This window comes from Platichthys flesus, chromosome 7 (genome assembly GCF_949316205.1).
Source record: "Platichthys flesus chromosome 7, fPlaFle2.1, whole genome shotgun sequence".
Taxonomy (NCBI): domain Eukaryota; kingdom Metazoa; phylum Chordata; class Actinopteri; order Pleuronectiformes; family Pleuronectidae; genus Platichthys; species Platichthys flesus.
In genome coordinates this window covers 16829862-16847420 of record NC_084951.1, presented here as the reverse complement: position 1 = coordinate 16847420, position 17559 = coordinate 16829862, and the positions used below count along the sequence as shown (strand labels likewise).

Below are 17559 nucleotides of genomic sequence, written 5' to 3'. Positions count from 1 at the left end.
ATTATTATTTATAATTTTTTGTTATTATGATTCATATTTTGTCTGGATTATTATTGGGAACCGGGGTTTTCCCTGCCTGTGTAAGTCATTGGTCCAAACAGAGATGATGATGTGACTGAGGTGGGGAGGGGGCCATCAAAGTAAGGGAATGGGTGGAGTTGTGTGGAAGCCCACCACCAACCCTCTCACCACACATATATATATATATTCCCTTTAGACCCCCTAGTTCTCCCCATTCAGAGTAGTGGCTATCAGTCAGCGCGATGCCAGGAAAACCTGCTCCCATCAAGAAGTCTCCTGCCAAGAAGGCCGCCGGGAAGGCACCTGAGCCGGCCCCGGAGCCTGAACCCGCCCCGGTAGAAGCTCCACCTGCGGAACCGGCTGCGGCCCCACCGGAGGCTCCGGTCGAGGCAGCTCCTCCTGCGGAGGCAGACGCAGCATCGCCCGCAGCCCCAGCTGAGGACGCCCCCGCCGCGGAGGAAAGCGCTCCAGGTGCCGTACTATGGGTGAAAGTCACCTCATTTAACTAACCAGAAAAAACACTTAACCAAACAAGGAGCTTTAAAGCAAAGTCAGAACATTTATAAAACTTAATAAGAGCAGTCAACTCCGCCAGTAAACTTTACTTCCCTGGAGGTCATGGTGTGTTGTGGTGCTGTGGCTCTGCAGTGTGGGATAAAGACCAGTGTTTGCATTATGTCGTCCATATTACAAAAACAATGCTCTGTACAATGTGACTCATTTCAACACCACAAACTACATCCTCCCAAAGGATCTGAAATCATACTGTTGGATAGTGCGCCCTTAATGAAGGAAGGATTTGTTGCAGGACCTTATCAGTTAGATCTCATGGTGCCTACTAAACTGACAACTGAGTGAATATGTGCATCTTCATCTTTACTCTCTTCTTTAATTGCATGTACAGTGTCTCAATCGTGTGCACACAATGGCTCCTTTAATGTAATGCTTTTTTTTATTTAAATTTTAAATATCTATTAGAAGACTGTATAGATGTAAAACAAAAAAAAAGTTTTTGCATCTAATTTTTTGGTGTTTCATTTGCTGTGTACAAATAGCCATGCTGCATGGACAGAAACCAACACTCAGTTTCACCGGAAACTGAGAAAATAGGTGGATGCAGCTGATCATGGTTCTCACACCCTACAACAGATCTGTAGTCCTTGCGCCTGTCGTCAGTCACTGCACTTAGAGCAAAGGAGACAGCAGCCACAACTGTTGAAACAGGAGCTGCTGCAGCAGCTGTAACGTCATCCTCTTAAGATCAACTCCTCCTCACAATGTGGAGATTCTCCATGTTACGACATGACCTTAAAGCAGTGGACACATTTATATTCTCAGATGTCTTACATCCTTAGTACAGTGAAGTCTGATACTGACACAAAGCTGCATCTCATGCACTGTGATGCCTGTCAGGCCGTTTCAGGGCCCTGGGTCAGCGGATTGGACTGACAAAAACTTTCCCGCTAATAAATATCAACTTAACCCCTTTCCAGAGAAGTACTAGAAATATGATAAAAGTATTAATAAAATGATAACAAGGCATTTAGATAATGTTTATGTGTTAAAGGTTATTACTTGTATTATTAGAAGTAGTCTGGTCTAAATCGATGAACTATGCCAGAACAATCATTGGAATAGGAACTAAAATTACCTTTGGAGTTATTACACGTCAGCCTGAGTGTACTGAACTCAAAAGAGCTGTCGATCCTTATTTACTGGAATATAGTTGAACTTTTCATTGGAGCAAAATCTAAATGCAGTGTCTGTAATGGCTAATTTACTGGACCCACCAGTGTTATTGACACAAGTTGTTGGTAACACCAGGGATGAACTGCTCTCATCGAAATTTCACTCAAAATCCTTTGCTGGTAAAGTACATAAATGGTGCCAGCAGCATAATGATTGGCTCAGTGTTCCCCCCCGCTAACCTTGAAATGTAACCTGCTAACTTCATCACACAGCCAGAGAGGAAGGAGCTGATCTGACAGCTCCCGCTGAGGGTAAACACACACCACAGGTGGCCCACACACAAGCTGCAGTGCACGGTGTGTTTGTGTTTGGTTGTTTCCTACTGTGCACTACTGTGTACATGCTGTGCAGAGCTGTGTCCCATGGTGTGGACATGCAGTGATCCTCTGCTGGGTGTAGATGCAGTGTCTCTTCAATGTTTTCAGGAAGCAGAGATTGGCTCATAAATCCACCTGCTCTGTGAAAACAGAAATGTTTGTCCACACTGCTCTCTCCTGCCACTTCCTTCAACGGAATATATGCCGATCAGATTAGCTTCAGACAGATTAATGTCCTGCATGAGTCATGCCGTAATGTAAACTCCTAACATGCTTCCCTAATGGCTTTTTAACACTAGCTGCTGCTCCTGCTGCTGAAGACGGGGCCTCTGCTCCCGCTGCAGATGCTCCCGCTGCAGATGCTCCTGTTGCAGATGCTCCTGCTGCAGATGCTCCCACAGATGGTAACAACATAAACCACCAACCAGACATTAAATATAAGCTGCAAACACTGATAACTACACATCATGCCTTTCCCCAGCTGTGAGGGCCACTGGATTCTTTACAAGCATTGAGCTCACTGGTATCTTTTCTAGTGATTGACACGCTGTAGCACATCCACATTGAAAATATTGGAACGTTACAGCTTGAAGTCTCACGATTGAAAGCTATGGATACCTATTAGGTCCTTGTCGCTGGTGATTGTTTGTAAAAGAGAATTAACCTCCTGCTTCTTTAATGCTAGCTGCTCCAGCAGAAGCTGCCGTTGTTGAGGAGCCACCCAAGGCCCCCACACCGCCACCTCCTGCAGGTAATGACAGCATTTATGCTCTGCTGTTAACTCGGTCCAGTGTTGAACTTCCAGTCAAGGTCAGAGATGTTGTCACAGGATAAAATGAGAAATCTGTTCCGGTATCAGAAATGACATCCTGTAATGTTTGGAAACCACTATTTCCGGTCGATAGAACCAATTAAAACTTATGAGAGTTTTTAAAGGATGTGATGTCACTAAACACCCTGGATGACAGAATGATGAACCGCTTTACAGACAGATCGAACTATAAGATTCGGTTTCAGGTGCATTTTTCATTATCAGTTGATTTACTGATTATTTAAACAGTTTCGTCTATAATATGTTAGAAAAATATAAAAAATCCTGTTTTATTTCCCTGTTCACATGTCAAAACATGAAAGTTAGATAAGCATCAAATACTTGTTTTCAAGAAACTGGAAGGAGCTAGTTTGTCTTTTTTGCTTTGAAATGGACTGAGAGTCTTGCAGTGCTAGACAAACTCATTTGTCTAGCACGATAGACAAGGGGATGTGTAAAGTCTGAAATATATAAATATTATTCTTTTACGACATGGGACCATTCCATATACAAGGGGTTGTGTAAAATTTGAGATATATCCATATTATTATATATTACAGGGATTTTTTAAATGATCGATAAGGAGAACTATGTGTGTAATTATGTGTGTGATTTCAGTTCATCTCTCTGATCTCCACTTCCACCATGAATCAGTCTGCTCTGTCTGATCCTCCTTCAGTCCCCACCAGCGCTCCTCTGGACGTGTCTGTGGAGGATGTGAACGACTCCAGCCTCACTATCCAATGGAGGACGCCGGAGACTATTGGAGACTCCGGCCTGGACGGATACACCATCGAGTACTGCAAGGATGGAAGTGAGTCGTGTGTGAGAGGCTGTGGGGCCGCACCTGTCCCCAGAGTGTCAGAGGGCAGATAGCCATGTCCGGGCCGTATACGGCCGGCAGCATTTCACCGGCTGTCACTGGATCTCCTGACACCCCTTTTAGAAGTGCACGTTTGCTCAGATGACGGCATGTCCTCTTAGATTTCATCCTGGGGGCCAAAGGGTACTTCTTAAGGGCAGGTTGTTTGTAAACTTGTGTCGACAGGTGATAAACCATTTAACATGCCCCATTAAGGGATGTTTTACGCTTTACATGATATGTGTACATCTTTATGCATATCCAAAGAAAAAAACTGTACGAAAACTCTACATTCTAAAGCCAACCCTGGGTTCTCTTGCAGCAACAGCCTGGGTTGTAGTTAACGAGGAACTGACCCAAGCAAACTGCTTCTGCATCAAGAATCTGACAGCCGGTGACCTGCTGCTTGTTCGCGTGGTGGCTGTAAACGCTGGCGGTCGCAGTGAACCTGGTGTACTGGCTGCGCCCGTGCCAATCCGTGAGGTTGTTGGTGAGTAGCACTTGGTACACTGACAATTTCTATTCACTGCATAAGCCATGGATGATCTGTTTAAAGAAAATATCCCTTAAAATTTTATTTTATTTCAAATAATAACGTTTCCCTACAGCCCAAAATAGAGGATTTCCCGGGTGTAAAAATAATTGTAAAGGTTGTCTGGCTCAAACTTCTCCATCAGGAGCTCTGCGATGGTTGTAACTCCTGACCTTTCCTTTAAATACTCGTGTTGCAGGCAGAGGTGGTAATAACGTCTGAGGGCCCCTGATGGACTCCACAGATGTAGGCACATAAATCCCACTGGCGTTGACAGGCACTGTCATTAACTATTAATCATCCTTTCACTTGTTTGTACACAGATCTTCAGCATCTACTGGAGGTGTGGCTCCACTAATGAGAAGGTCAATCTCCCACACTCACTCTTCTCACTTTGTTAAAGAGATAACAAGACTAGTCAATAATAATAATAATGTTTATTTAGCCTGTACCAAAATAAACATTTCAAATGCTCTTAAGAAAACTCCTACATAAATATAGGCAGCCATTTTCACCTTCCCTTAATGTAAGCTATTGTATGCATCATAATTTAACTTCAGTACGAGCGGAACGTTGGCTTCGATGCTAATTTCCTCTCATCTTTCTACCACTGTCTATGAAAATACCCAATGAAAATACTCACGCACATCAACAGTTTACTGAAGTCACAGTGTGGACCTGCAGTTTTGAGTTTCCATCAGGTCTCGCTCACTGGGTCACTTTGACGTAGCGCAGGCCTGAGCTCGATACCCCCACTCCTCTGAAGCAGAGCTTACTGCGTCTGAGCGTATTTCCTGGTCTTGGGTCAAAGTGCTGTGAACAAACAGGAAACCCAACAGGATAAAAAGCGGTCATGAAATCAGAACCGCTGGTCATCTGAGGTGAGTGGAACATGAGCCTAATTGGTGCATTCTGGGCGGTCACACGCTGTCCCGACCAGACACCCATCTGCCCTCCGCATAAAGACGCTGTCCAGCATGTAGAGAAAGCCCCCAACGAAGACACTTTATCCAGAGACAAACAGATTATAGTCTGCTTGTGGGAGGACTTGCTGGCCACTGGTTGTTGTAATGCCTGCAACGCTTGGCATTGCTTGGAAGTGTTCTGATTAGTGGGGATTAGTGTTTGAGCCAAATCTGGAGGCGGACCTGATCTTCATGGGAAATGAGCCGGATCCCAGTGTGTGCAGTGGTGTTACGGCAACAAATGTCAGGACAGGGAGGATGAGGCATCCTGGGCAAGAATCCAAAGGCGATGAAGAGCAACAGAGGGAGTAAGTGTGATAGTGTGAGAGCTAGAAAAAGATGGACAAGAGGCTGAATGGAGGGGGAGACAAGAAGAAGGAGAAGGAGATAGAGACACAGGGTGAGAGGGGTGATGGAGGGCAGCAGCCTGCTGGTTTTAGGTGTCCTCTAAGCCCAGTAAGCTTTTCAGACATTTGCTGCTTATGCAGAAACATGCAAGGGATGCTCTCACTGATACTTAGCACCTGGCCCGAATGAAGCCATCCGGCATAGTGACTGGAAAATGTCTTACAAAGTCCCTTCCACCATGGATCCACATGATTTCAACCACACGGATACAGCACAGTTTTAAGACTGTACTTCACTGTTGGACCACTCCAGTCAGTTGACCGGGATGAAATCCTCCTGCTGCTTCTCTTGTGCCTTGACATGAGGGAACATGTGTCAAGGTTCTGGTCACTGAAGCTATTTTAAGTTGCTGCTGGAAAAGAGGTCTTCCTCTTTTGCTTCTCTCTGCCTGGATACTCTACTTTTCCTCACACAAGGGGACACAGACATTTTGCCCGGCTCGATTTCCTACGTCCTTTGTTATTTATAACCTAAGACAATCATCAATAAAACTCTGCAATGAATTCGACAACCACATGGTGTGCTGCCTAGTTTGATGCTGTTTTGTGAGTGAATGTATGATTTTTTATCGTAATCTTACTTTATCCTGGAGAGGGAAAGTGTAGTCTAACAAGATGAATACTCCTTTCATTTGTTTGTTTGTCTTTGTCTAACTATCATATATTGGAAGCTATACAGTGTCAATACTAGGGCCGATTTTTGAGTATTTGTGAATATATAATGTAAAACAATTATTTATATGATAGAGTAAAGTAGCAAGTTTTTTAGAAGCTGAAAGCAGAGAATGTCTTAAATTAATGTCAATGCCAATTTCTGTTGACCAACCAATTGATCAACTAATAGTTTCCGCTCCAAGTCATATAAGAGCCTCATGTTTTCGAAAAAGCCTACAGTAAAATAACCTGTTTATAGCTTAATTATTACTTTAATCATAAAGCTTCAACATTTATTTAATATGGTAGATTTGCTTGATTTACTACAGTACTCATTAAAATAAAAAATATGTTATTTTGTGCTCTCAACCATGAAGCTTTGCTGGGCTGTGACTGGTTTATTTTCTGGTCTTGTTGACCTGCCATTTTAAACATACCCCACTCAGAGGTGTACATGACACACAACCCTGCACTCGGCTGTCCAGGTTATTCCCTGTGTTCAAAATGTACCAACGACTGCAGCAGATCAGTTAATAAGAGTAAACAAACTAATGGTGAAAGAGGCAGAGGACAAACGTGTCTGACTTGAGTGTTTGTTTTTCAGAACGTCCCAGGATCCGCATGCCCCGCATGCTCAGAACTCGTTTCATCAGGCAGGTTGGAGAGCAGGTCAACCTGGTCATCCCCTTTCTTGTGAGCTGCACAAACACACATTTCATACAAAGGCAACACAATAAACCTAACGGTCATTACGTCTGACCTCGCTTCACCTTGTGTCTCGTCCTATCTCCTCAGGGGAAGCCCAAACCTGTGGTGTCCTGGCTGAAGGACGGTCAGCCTGTAGATCCGAAGAGGCTCAACATCAGGAACAGCGACAACGACAGCATCATGTTCATCCGCACAGCTCAGCGGGAGGACTCCGGCGTTTACGAGTTGACTGTTAAAGTGGACAGCTTTGAAGACAAAGCCGCGCTCACCCTTCAGATTGTGGGTGAGTCGCACATGGCGTGCATGCGTTTGCACACAACATAAACCAGCACACATATGCAGACATGGAAGCAGGTGTGACATGACATCCAGCTCATTCCAGACCTCCGACTGAGAAGCTGACTTGTTGATTTGTTTGTTTCACTTCACTCCTCCAACAATGACGCCCTTCGACCCGGCGTTTGAGCCCGCTGTCAGAGGAGCGGACGCACAAATTCATGAGTCATTTTGATGCAACGTGGTTGGGATTAGACACCGTTCTTGCTGTGATAAATTGAATGATATGGCTGACAGTTATGTGTCTCCTCAGAGCTGCCCGGTTCTCCTGTCAGTGTGAAGCTGGTGGACAGCTGGGGCTTCAATGCTGCTCTCGAATGGACCCCTCCCAAGGATAACGGCAACACAGACATCACTGGCTACACCGTTCAGAAGTCGGACAGGAAGACCGGGGTACGGCAGATGTCCGCATGCAAACACAAAAACACATTCTGACACCGAAACAGATTTGTCCTTGACGCAAACTGCACTTCATGGAAGTCTGTCTCTTCCTGGATACAGGTTGATCCCAGTGGATTTAAAACTAAAAAACTAAAGATATCCCGTTAATTGAAGCTTGATCGATTGATTGAACTGATCCGATGAGGTTACATCACAGTGTTGCTGTCCTGAAGTCTGCTGTATCTCCGCCTGCAGGAATGGTTCACGGTGCTGGAGCACTACCACAGGCTAAGTGCCACCGTCTCAGACCTCATCATGGGCAACTCGTACGCTTTCCGGGTGTTCGCTGAGAACCTGGTGGGCAAGAGTGAGAAGGGAACTGTCACCAAACAGGTGGCCACCATCCTGAAGACAGGTGAGCTTCTTGATGCGAGCAGCACTTGAATTACTGCACGGCCCGTTTGTTTGTTCGAGCGAGAGTTTCAGTGCTGCGGTTCAAGTGTCGACTTACGCTTTAATGATTTGAAGGGTGTGTGTGTGTGTGTGTGTGTGTGTGAGTTTGTGTGGGTGTTTAAAGAGAAGACTTATGGCGTGAAAATGGCCTTGGCACTCATAAGTGGGGAGCTCTCTTGGCTCGTGCCCAGCTACAACTGAAATAAATTTGAAGAGGCTCTGACAACATTAGGACAGCTGTCAGATCACATGTTGCACTTGTGGGTATGTGTGCGTGTTTGTATTTAGCCATGCCCGTTTATTGTTGAGTCCTCTCAATTTAATTGATAACCTGGATTTTTTTTTAATCGTTTTTGGTCGATTGTGTCTGGCCTCCTCGTTTAATGTCCGTAGAAATCCTGGAGAAGTCGATGTGAGAACAAAGCAGGGGATCAGCGCTTCTAACACGCGACAGACGCAAAAAGAAAAAAGAAACAAAATTAAAACAAATTTATCGGAGTTTATGTCTGAAAATGGCTTTACAGGCGTTACCTCGAGATCTCAATAAGATATTTGGTTAATGTGTTCACAGGTATTGTCTACAAGCCCCCCCAGTACGTGGACCACGATTTCACCGAGGCGCCAAAGTTCACCACCGCCCTCAACGACCGCGCTGCCACTGTGGGGTACACCACCAAGCTGCTGTGTTCTGTCCGTGGAAGTCCCAAGGTCAGATATTCCCTCAAACTCTTACTGTCTATGTGCTTGTGAGGGGACAACAAGTTGCTGTTTCCTCCATTTTGAAAATAGCGAAAGTTGCACTAGTACCCCTCACCTATAATTAATTTAGTTAAAGCAACTTTTCAAGGATCACTGTACTGTTACTGTTAAACGTCTACAACTGCTTCATCCCATTATCACTATTGGGCAGACTTTGAGTCTAAATGGCGTTATCATTGCAGGATGGCCGCGTTTGTATCCTGGATATTATTAGCTTCATGTCTGGATAGTGGTCGGAATGAGAGACGTGTTGTCCATCTTCATATACGGTCTGTGGTTGTTTACTGATAGCTAATCCCACCTCCTGACTGATTAATAAAGCATCACGTTAGTTCATGCCGGACACGATTCATGTGCTCAGCTGACATAAGCTGTCAGCTACTGAAAGGTTTATGGGTGCTCGTCAATCACATTAACCAATCACAGCCCATTCTCTCCCCAATGCCGTCTCTTTAAATACGACCTCTTCCTCACTGATCCCTGCTCGGCTACACGGCCACTCAGGCCCTGCTGCCGGCAACTCGCCTCCACCACCCCAGGCTCCACCTTTTAGTACAGAGTCCAAACATGATTGCGGTAAATGGCATACATCTTGAACAAATGTATCATGCCTGCTACGCCCACCGTGGGATTTTGCACGTGTTCCCTGTTTTAACTAAGCACACTGCTTGGCTAACCCACGGAACATCCAAAGAATGGAGCCTTCCGCGCCAAGCATAACTGTATTCCCATTGTGCAATAAATGGGTAAAATTATGACAAAGTGTTCCTGACTGAACTATAGTCACAGTAAATGAGGCTTGAGGACACATGTGTTGATTATATAGAAAAGATTCATCCCTGTTTTCCTGATTAGACATCCGTTATCTTGAATTTAAGCCATTTATTCCTAATGGAGTTCCTCTATAAATCGTTTGAGTGTGTGATATACTGCTTCCAATGAGGTATTAACGATCCCCTGCAGACATGGGGCAAGGCTTTCACTGGTATGTCAATGTGAAATTTCAGTACGCCTCTCAGTGTGCTTGGCGGCCACCGCTCTGGTTAAACATATCTTTACAGTTGTCTGGCTGACTCAGACGGCTTAGGTTGACCGCCGAGGTAGAAATACATTTGATCATCTGTCCCTGCTGCCCTTGGCTTGTCACCAAGGGCAGCGGTGGTAGGAGATGTAGCTGAGACAAATCAAACAGAAACAGAAGAAGGCAGTGAGCTACATGCCAGGGGACTAAGAAAAGAGGGGCTGATGGGTAATAGATAGCGTTGGGCTCATAGATAATTGTTTCATTGACAGCTGGTCTTGAAGAGATAGCATGAAGTTTCTTACAGAATAACACATCCGTAAAAACACATCCAACGATCAGAATCAGATTTATTGCCAGGTAGGTTTTTCAATATGTAAGGATTTTGTGTTGGTGTTTTGTGCAACATATTATATATTAACATATTATATATTAACATATTATATATTAGGGGGCAAACTAGGTTGCGCAAAGCAACAGTCCCATTAGTCACTGAATTTTTTTTTTTATCAAGATTTATTAATTATTCTGTTAGAAATCAACGAAAATGTTTTTAATGTCACGATGCCAAAGTCACATGCTCTGGATGTAAGACACTGGGCCTATAAAACTGCTGTCACAGATTAATCTTCATCTCTGCACCATTATGAGCCACACAATTACATTTGAGTTAAAAATCAAATTAACTGATTGACTGAATTACATAAAATATTCTCACTACCTCTGTCTTGCCCATGCGATCCTGCCTGTCCTCTCACTTTTGCATTTTAATATCTCTCTCTCTCTCTTTACATCTCAAAGAAAATGTGAATATTTCACTCTATGTGCTGTAAGTGTGTTACAGTGTATCCATGAGCCGCCTTCTCCTCTGCGGCTCAGACACCAGAGCCCATTGAGAACTGCTGAGGAGCTCCAGCAGAAATGTGGCATGTAGCGTGATAAGTCGTCCTGCTGCCTCTGATAAAGAGCTGTCACTTCCAGAGGCAGAGAGCAGGTTGGGAAAGATAAGGAGCAAAGACAAAGGACAGACACTGATAAGAGCTGAAGCTCGCTCTCCTCTTGTGGATGAGTGAAATGTTATTTTTGCCGCCCGCTCACACTGCAGCTCTTTATCAGTGTGGCTGACCGTCCCCACACAGATGTCCAAACACAGACACGATGAGGCAGAGGAAGATACAATAATAAGAGGAGGAAGAGACAAGTGGCGGGTTGTACGTGGTCTCTGTTTAGCTTCTTATCTAATTGTCAATTAAACCAAACACTCCACTAATGAAGTAGGTTCAGAAATAGCACGTCCATTGCCAGGAGATGATGGATATTAAATGTAAAAGGCAATAAGCAATTTAAATGGCACATAATATGCTAATTTCCACGTTACGATTTTTGGGGGGATTATTCTTAGTGGTAGATTTGTGCGATTTATTGTCCAAAACAGTCCTTATGTATCTGCCTGTTGTTAACTGCCTGGTATGCAGCTGCTCAGCCGAGACTGACTGAAACAAGTGAGCCCAGGCTTGACAGCACCTCGTCCTCTTACATGTGTAACTCAGAAACAGCTGGATAGTAAACCCGCACTGTTGGTTACTACCTCCACCGAGAAAGTTATGTTTTTATCTGCATTTGCCTGTGTATTATTAAGCAGCATTACAAAAAAGGGTTGTCATGTAACTTGGTGGACAGATGTGGTATGGGTCACGGAGAAACCCAATGACCTTTAGTCCTGATCCAGATAAGGTTGCAGATCCAGGATTTTTGTTCTTTTTTTTCTATAATATTGTGAGACTTTGGGTATTTTCACCAATTTCTCTGGGAATAATTCTCCCATGTGAAAACTTAAAGTCTTTTTTGGGGGGAAACAAGCGAATAAAAGCGTATAAAAGAATGTTTGATACGCTGCCATCAGCTCGAAGAACTTAACAGCACAAGAAGAACACTAAGGACATCACCAAATTCAGGAGGGCATGAAGGTCTCTGCAATTTCAGAACAGTTGTTGAACCACACTGTTTAACTAGAAATTCATTTTCACACATCAAAACCATCCCCTATCCCCCTTACAGACTTCTTTGAATCATCAAAAAAGCTGTTTCCTGTTTTTATCGCATCCATCTCACGCAAACGTTCCTCATACAAAACATCTCAAAGCTACAAGTCTAGCAAGATGGCCACAGTAACAGCATTAACATGTGTTGGAGTTATCGGTTTGCAAAAACATCATCAACATCATCATCATCATCATCATCAGCAGCGTGCAGCATCTCGTCCGCTGCCAAAGGCTCGATATAGAGATCCTGGTTGACAGCCTAGTATGAAATCATGTCCCTCATTCTGGCCCTCCTCTGTCAGCAGGGTGATGAAGAGTGAGAGGACGCAGCGGACGTCTTTAATTCTCACTTACCAACCCAGCTTAGTTTAACTTGAGCTTCCCTGCCAAGTTTCATTTCACTTTCAAATAAAAAATCCTCACACGTGTTGGAACTTGCATAAAAATCTCAAACTGCGATAAAGAATATCACGGATCAGTTCCTGCATACGCCACTGTCAATAAAACTGTGGAGCTCAATAATAACAGCTGTGACCTCACGACAAAAAATTACCTACTTGCTCTAAATTATTTACATTCTAAACTAGTACATCAGTTCTTTAAATAGAAGAAACCTATATTCTGAAAACTTGTTCGCAAGCAGAACTAAAGACGTTGAAGACGTAACTCGATCGGCCCAATCAACCTTCATGAAGCTGGAACATGATGGAATTCATGCAGGGAGAGTGTCACTGAAACCCAGAGAAGAACATATCTCGGGTCAGGAGAAGGGTTTGAGTTACTCCGTCCGCCCGACAGCCGTCCTCAGCACGATATTTACGTTACTCACTGGAGGACTAGTTGACAGCAAACTGAATCTCCAGCCTGCTCAGGGTTTTTTTTTGTAGGTGTCTCTGAAAAAGAAGGAAATGTCTGTTGTGCTAGAGTCAAGTAAAGACAGATTTTTATTTCTTGCATCTTGCGCAAACTCACAAATATATATATATGTCAAAAGTAAGTGAATCCTGTATCCATCTCCTGATCCTTTGTATCTTCTCCTCTTCCTCCTCTCAGCCACAGATCGAGTGGCTGAAAAACCAGATGATCATCGGCGACGACCCCAAGTATCGTAAGCTCTCCAACCAAGGCATCTGCTCACTGGAGATCCGTAAGCCGGGCAGCTTCGACGGCGGCGTGTACACCTGCAGAGCCAAGAACGCCCAGGGAGAGGCCACAGTGTCCTGCAAGCTGGAGGTCAAACGTACGTACGACATTCTCCAGACAAAGATACTAGATAAAGAAGCTAACTAGTAGTGCTTTGAAAAGTTACTCAAACCCTTTTTTACTGTTAGCGTTGTGCACTAATGGTTCCCAAACTATGGTTTGGAACCCCATGGTTCCAAAGACACAGAAGGGGGATCGTGAAATGATTTATATAAATAAAACAAATTAAAAATAGCATATTTTAGCCATAATCATTCCAGAAAACAGTTATTTTAAGCTAAAACCATGCAAAAAAAAACTTTAATTATTTATCGCTACATGACCTCTGAGCCGATGATGGCATATTGGTCGTAGCATCAGTTGCAGCAGGTTAATTTATAGAACCACAGGATGCATTGCAATAGTGGGGGTCGGGGAAGGGACAGTAGTGAATAATGATATGACACCAGGATGGTACATGAGTGATCGACTGAAAGTGAACTGTGGTGTTTATTTTTATGGTGATGAAGGAACCCATCAGTCACTGTATAGCCTGAGTTCTATGCTAAAACCTCTGAACTAAAATCAGCTGAACACAGATTATCTGCTGGCGTCTTAAGGATGAAACATCATTAAGAAGATGTTTCATATGTTTTCATGGGGAAACATATGGACATTAAAGGATGGATCGTATCATCAGATTTACTAGATTTTGTACTCGTTGACTCTCACAAAAACGTGTAATTATCCGTCATATATAATGATTTAAATCAGTTTTTAAACATGACCTGTTTTTCTCTTTCAACAGAGGTAATTATCGGGGAGGCTGAAAAGCGAAAATAAACGAAACGTCTGAATCTCCAGAGGTAAGAATCAATCACAAAGAAATACATATATCTTATCGTTGATCTTCATTTATACCCTATATATCTTCATTTCCTCAAAAATACCCTTCAATCACACGTTTCTACCGTCACTATGACAACACGGCTCATACTGATTCCTCTCCTAAACACTGTGGGTATGCAATAATGATACAGTTCAATGTGGCTGATGATGCTCCTACACCTCCTGACCTACCATGAATAGTTTTAAAACTTACAGCATCCAATTAAAACCAATAGTATATCTGTCTATTACTTATTGTTGGTCACAGGCCCTGCTTTCGGATGTGGTAACGTGGCAAAGATTAATATCGTCAATAGAAATACCATTATTCATGTGTATACAGATTTTGTGTTTCTATATATAGCCTCGCCGGCACTTTCATTTCAGCTTTTTAAATGCTGGAGAGGTGTAGCATTTCAAGGCAGGTCAGCAGACTCTCTGTGTCATTACCACTGTTGACAAGAGACGCATGAGGAGAAAGGGGGTGAGAGGGGCTGAAAAACACACACAAGAACAAGGGGAGGAAAAGAAGAGCAAGATATTTGAGCAGGGGAGAATGAGGTGACAGATGAAGAAAAATGTCAGTGAAGAGATGCACGAGATAGTTGAGGCTTGTCGAAGAGTTTGAGAGCGAATGAAAATGGTTTTCTTTCATCGTTAGGGACATGCCCCCGGTTCTTTTTGTGGCAAAGTGAAACACTAATCTCTGTCCCTGCCGGCCAATAAAGGCATGTGAGCAAAGGGACCAATTACATTCAATATATTTAGAAGGCAGCACGTCGCTCATGAATTCTCTCTCCTCTTCTGTCATCTTTGCTGACAGCCTGTCTGGACCCAAACCGCATTAGACTGCACATAAATGAGGTTAAGATAGGAAATGATGAATAAACCACAATGTGGGGAATGATCTGTCTTTTCATTCTGTCACTTTTGAACATGATAATTATGCCTCCGTCTTTAATGTTTTTACTCATTTTTTCTTGAATCATGACCTTCAGAAATTAGGGGTGACATAATTAGATTTGGACTTTATGAGTCACACAAACATTTTCAAGATTAATGATCCTGTCCGTGGGTTTGTGCCTTTATTTCTAAAAACCTGAAGTAGAAAATGACCCACAATAACTGGACAATTTAAGTTTTAACAAACAAACAAATTAATGTATTTGTTCAGGACTATTTTCAGCTGCAGACTAGATATTCTCCTACAGCAGCAGCATGGAGAGACTGACTATACATTACATTACCCACATCTATGTTAATGAAGGTGCAATTATGTTTTTAAAAGGTTTTAAACAACAATGGTTGTTTATGGCCCAGAGGAATTGGCTGTATCAGACTTTGGCAACACAGGCCATATGTTTCATGGTTATCACTAGTTTCTAAATACACGCCTACTGATACTATGCCATTCTCATAGAAACACATATATGCGCAGTATGAAAGTCTGTGTGAATAGCAAAAGACTTGTTAACTAGTTGATATATGGGATTTATGTGTTGCCCTCCAACGCACATGACCGCTGCCAAAGAGAAAAGACTCAAATATGAGGAAGAGCTGTGTCATTTTTGTCCTCAACCTTGAACGCAGGGCCTCAGTTCCATGTATCATTTAAATGCAGTTGCTGCTCTACATGCACACTACAAAGTTGACCTTCAGTACGGTCAGGGACACGTGTGTTCACACTGTTCGGCTAATGGGGTCACATGCCTTCCTGACCACAACCCCCCCCCTCCTAGCGTGGCTCGAGTGATCAGATCTGGACACATCCTCGATGTGATTGGATGCATTCGCACCTGTATTTACAGCTGTCCACTTGTGGTCAGATTACCAGAGGATCGGCTTCACCGCGAGTGCAAACCGGGCCCTATAGATGACGTGGTCGTGCCTGTGAGTCTTTACAGAGTGTCAGGATGCAGTCCCAGAACGCACAGCCACACATGGGGGGGGGCCTCTCAAGGGGAAAACGAGGGATTAGACAGAGGGAGTGCGAGGAGCACCTTTAGGTGAAGGGGGGGTAGGGGTGATGTCAGCGCAGCACTCCACGGCTTCTAAAAATGACTCCAGATGATCTGACACACAGCCAAACTCTTCACATTACCATGAGTCAACAGGCCAAGCGGATTGCTGGGAGAAGAAGGGATAACGAGCTCGGAGTGAAGATACCAAACCTATTAATCCTCTATGGAAAATATGCAGCGAATTTGACAGACAAACACACCTCAAGCAAATCAACAGCTTCACACAGTCACACTCACACACTCACGCACGCAGTTTCTCCCAGAACATTCCTGTTGTTAACACCTTGTGACCCCATTTAACCCTCTTTTTGCTTAAATTATTTCCCCCCAGTTCCTTTAATGGACCAGCAGAAGTCCAGGTCTTATGTTGTGTGGTAAGTTCACGAGTGTGTGGTTGCGTGTGTTTGAACGTGTGTGTATAATAAATGCCTCTCTGTACATCTCTCCTATCTTGTCCAGAGTGCTTGAGGAGGTGAGAGAGAAAGTCATGGCTGGCTGTGCAGCAGTGTGTACATAATGAAGAAAGGGACAGAACATCATACCAACATCTCCATTTTGTTTCCACCATCACATCCCGACTCACCCTCTCCTCCCAGTACGCAGGGAGGAACCACACCACCCGACCCATCCCACTTTGCCAGTTGTGTGTTATTTTAGTTGGTGACATGTATGTAAGGCTATATTTAGCCTGTTTTGTTTTTTTTTCAGCCTGTGTCCATTTGCTGTTTGTTATAGTATTTATATGTACTGCTCAATAAAACACAGAACTCTTAGACATGCTACTGCACTGACTGTATGGATGTTTCAATAAAAATATGTATTTTATCATACATTATTTGGCTTTATTTTATGTTTCATTTAATCAGGCAGTCTCGTGAGATTTTCAATCTCTTTTTCAAGACAGACCTGAGAAGCGACAGATGTTCACAATGAATAAACATAAAAAAACACATCAAGGAATGAATTAAAACAGTTACAAGTATCATGAATACATCAGATAAAGATTTAAAATCACCAACGCAATTATAAGAATGTAACTGTAGGACTGATTGCAGCTAATTACACATTGCACAACATTTTAATAAAAGTACGCTCCTCTCATTAATACAGACATTGAGTTTTTACTAGTGTTAATGTTTATTGGGTTTATATAAAACAAATAAAGGTTGTTTTAGAATAATATTTTGTATTACTTTGCTCAAATTTGGAGAAGAGTGAAAGAACATAAACTGGATGATTAAATGATTATGCTGTCAATATTTTTTATTTACTGCGCATTCTAACAAAACAGTAACAGAATTGTAGAAAGAGCTTCCAAAGCGCTCAGAGTATTTTAGTCCCCTCATGAAACCCTATTTTAATTCAATGGATCCAAAGCAAAACGTTTTATTTCCTGCCACATCCCTCCACCAAGTTGGTAATTTGTCCAAAGTTGACATAATCCTGTTAC

At 43.1% G+C, this 17559-nt stretch overlaps 1 protein-coding gene across 2 annotated transcripts; it reads left to right on the top strand.

Moving 5' to 3' along the window:
- Positions 1–228: 228 nt before the first annotated feature.
- mybpha (myosin binding protein Ha) lies at positions 229–16939 on the top strand. 2 transcript variants are annotated; one of them, XM_062392830.1, is made up of 13 exons: positions 229–492; positions 2773–2838; positions 3578–3712; positions 4083–4250; positions 6923–7011; positions 7114–7309; positions 7616–7755; positions 7999–8158; positions 8768–8904; positions 13072–13258; positions 14009–14066; positions 16441–16483; positions 16569–16939. In XM_062392830.1, the coding sequence occupies exons 1-11, from the start codon at positions 264–266 to the stop codon at positions 14041–14043; spliced, it is 1542 nt and encodes a 513-aa protein (XP_062248814.1). In that variant the 5' UTR covers positions 229–263; the 3' UTR covers positions 14044–14066; positions 16441–16483; positions 16569–16939. The 2 variants fall into 2 exon arrangements, with proteins under 2 accessions (XP_062248814.1, XP_062248815.1); XM_062392831.1 differs by lacking the exon at positions 2773–2838.
- Positions 16940–17559: the final 620 nt, after the last annotated feature.

Bases quoted from the DNA above. Each gene is read 5' to 3' on its own strand.
- mybpha (XM_062392830.1), top strand. From the start codon at position 264: ATGCCAGGAAAACCTGCTCCCATCAAGAAGTCTCCTGCCAAGAAGGCC. The intron at 493-2,772 runs GTGCCGTACTAT...CTTTAATGCTAG, and splicing joins CGCGGAGGAAAGCGCTCCAG to CTGCTCCAGCAGAAGCTGCC. The intron at 8,159-8,767 runs GTGAGCTTCTTG...ATGTGTTCACAG, and splicing joins GGCCACCATCCTGAAGACAG to GTATTGTCTACAAGCCCCCC.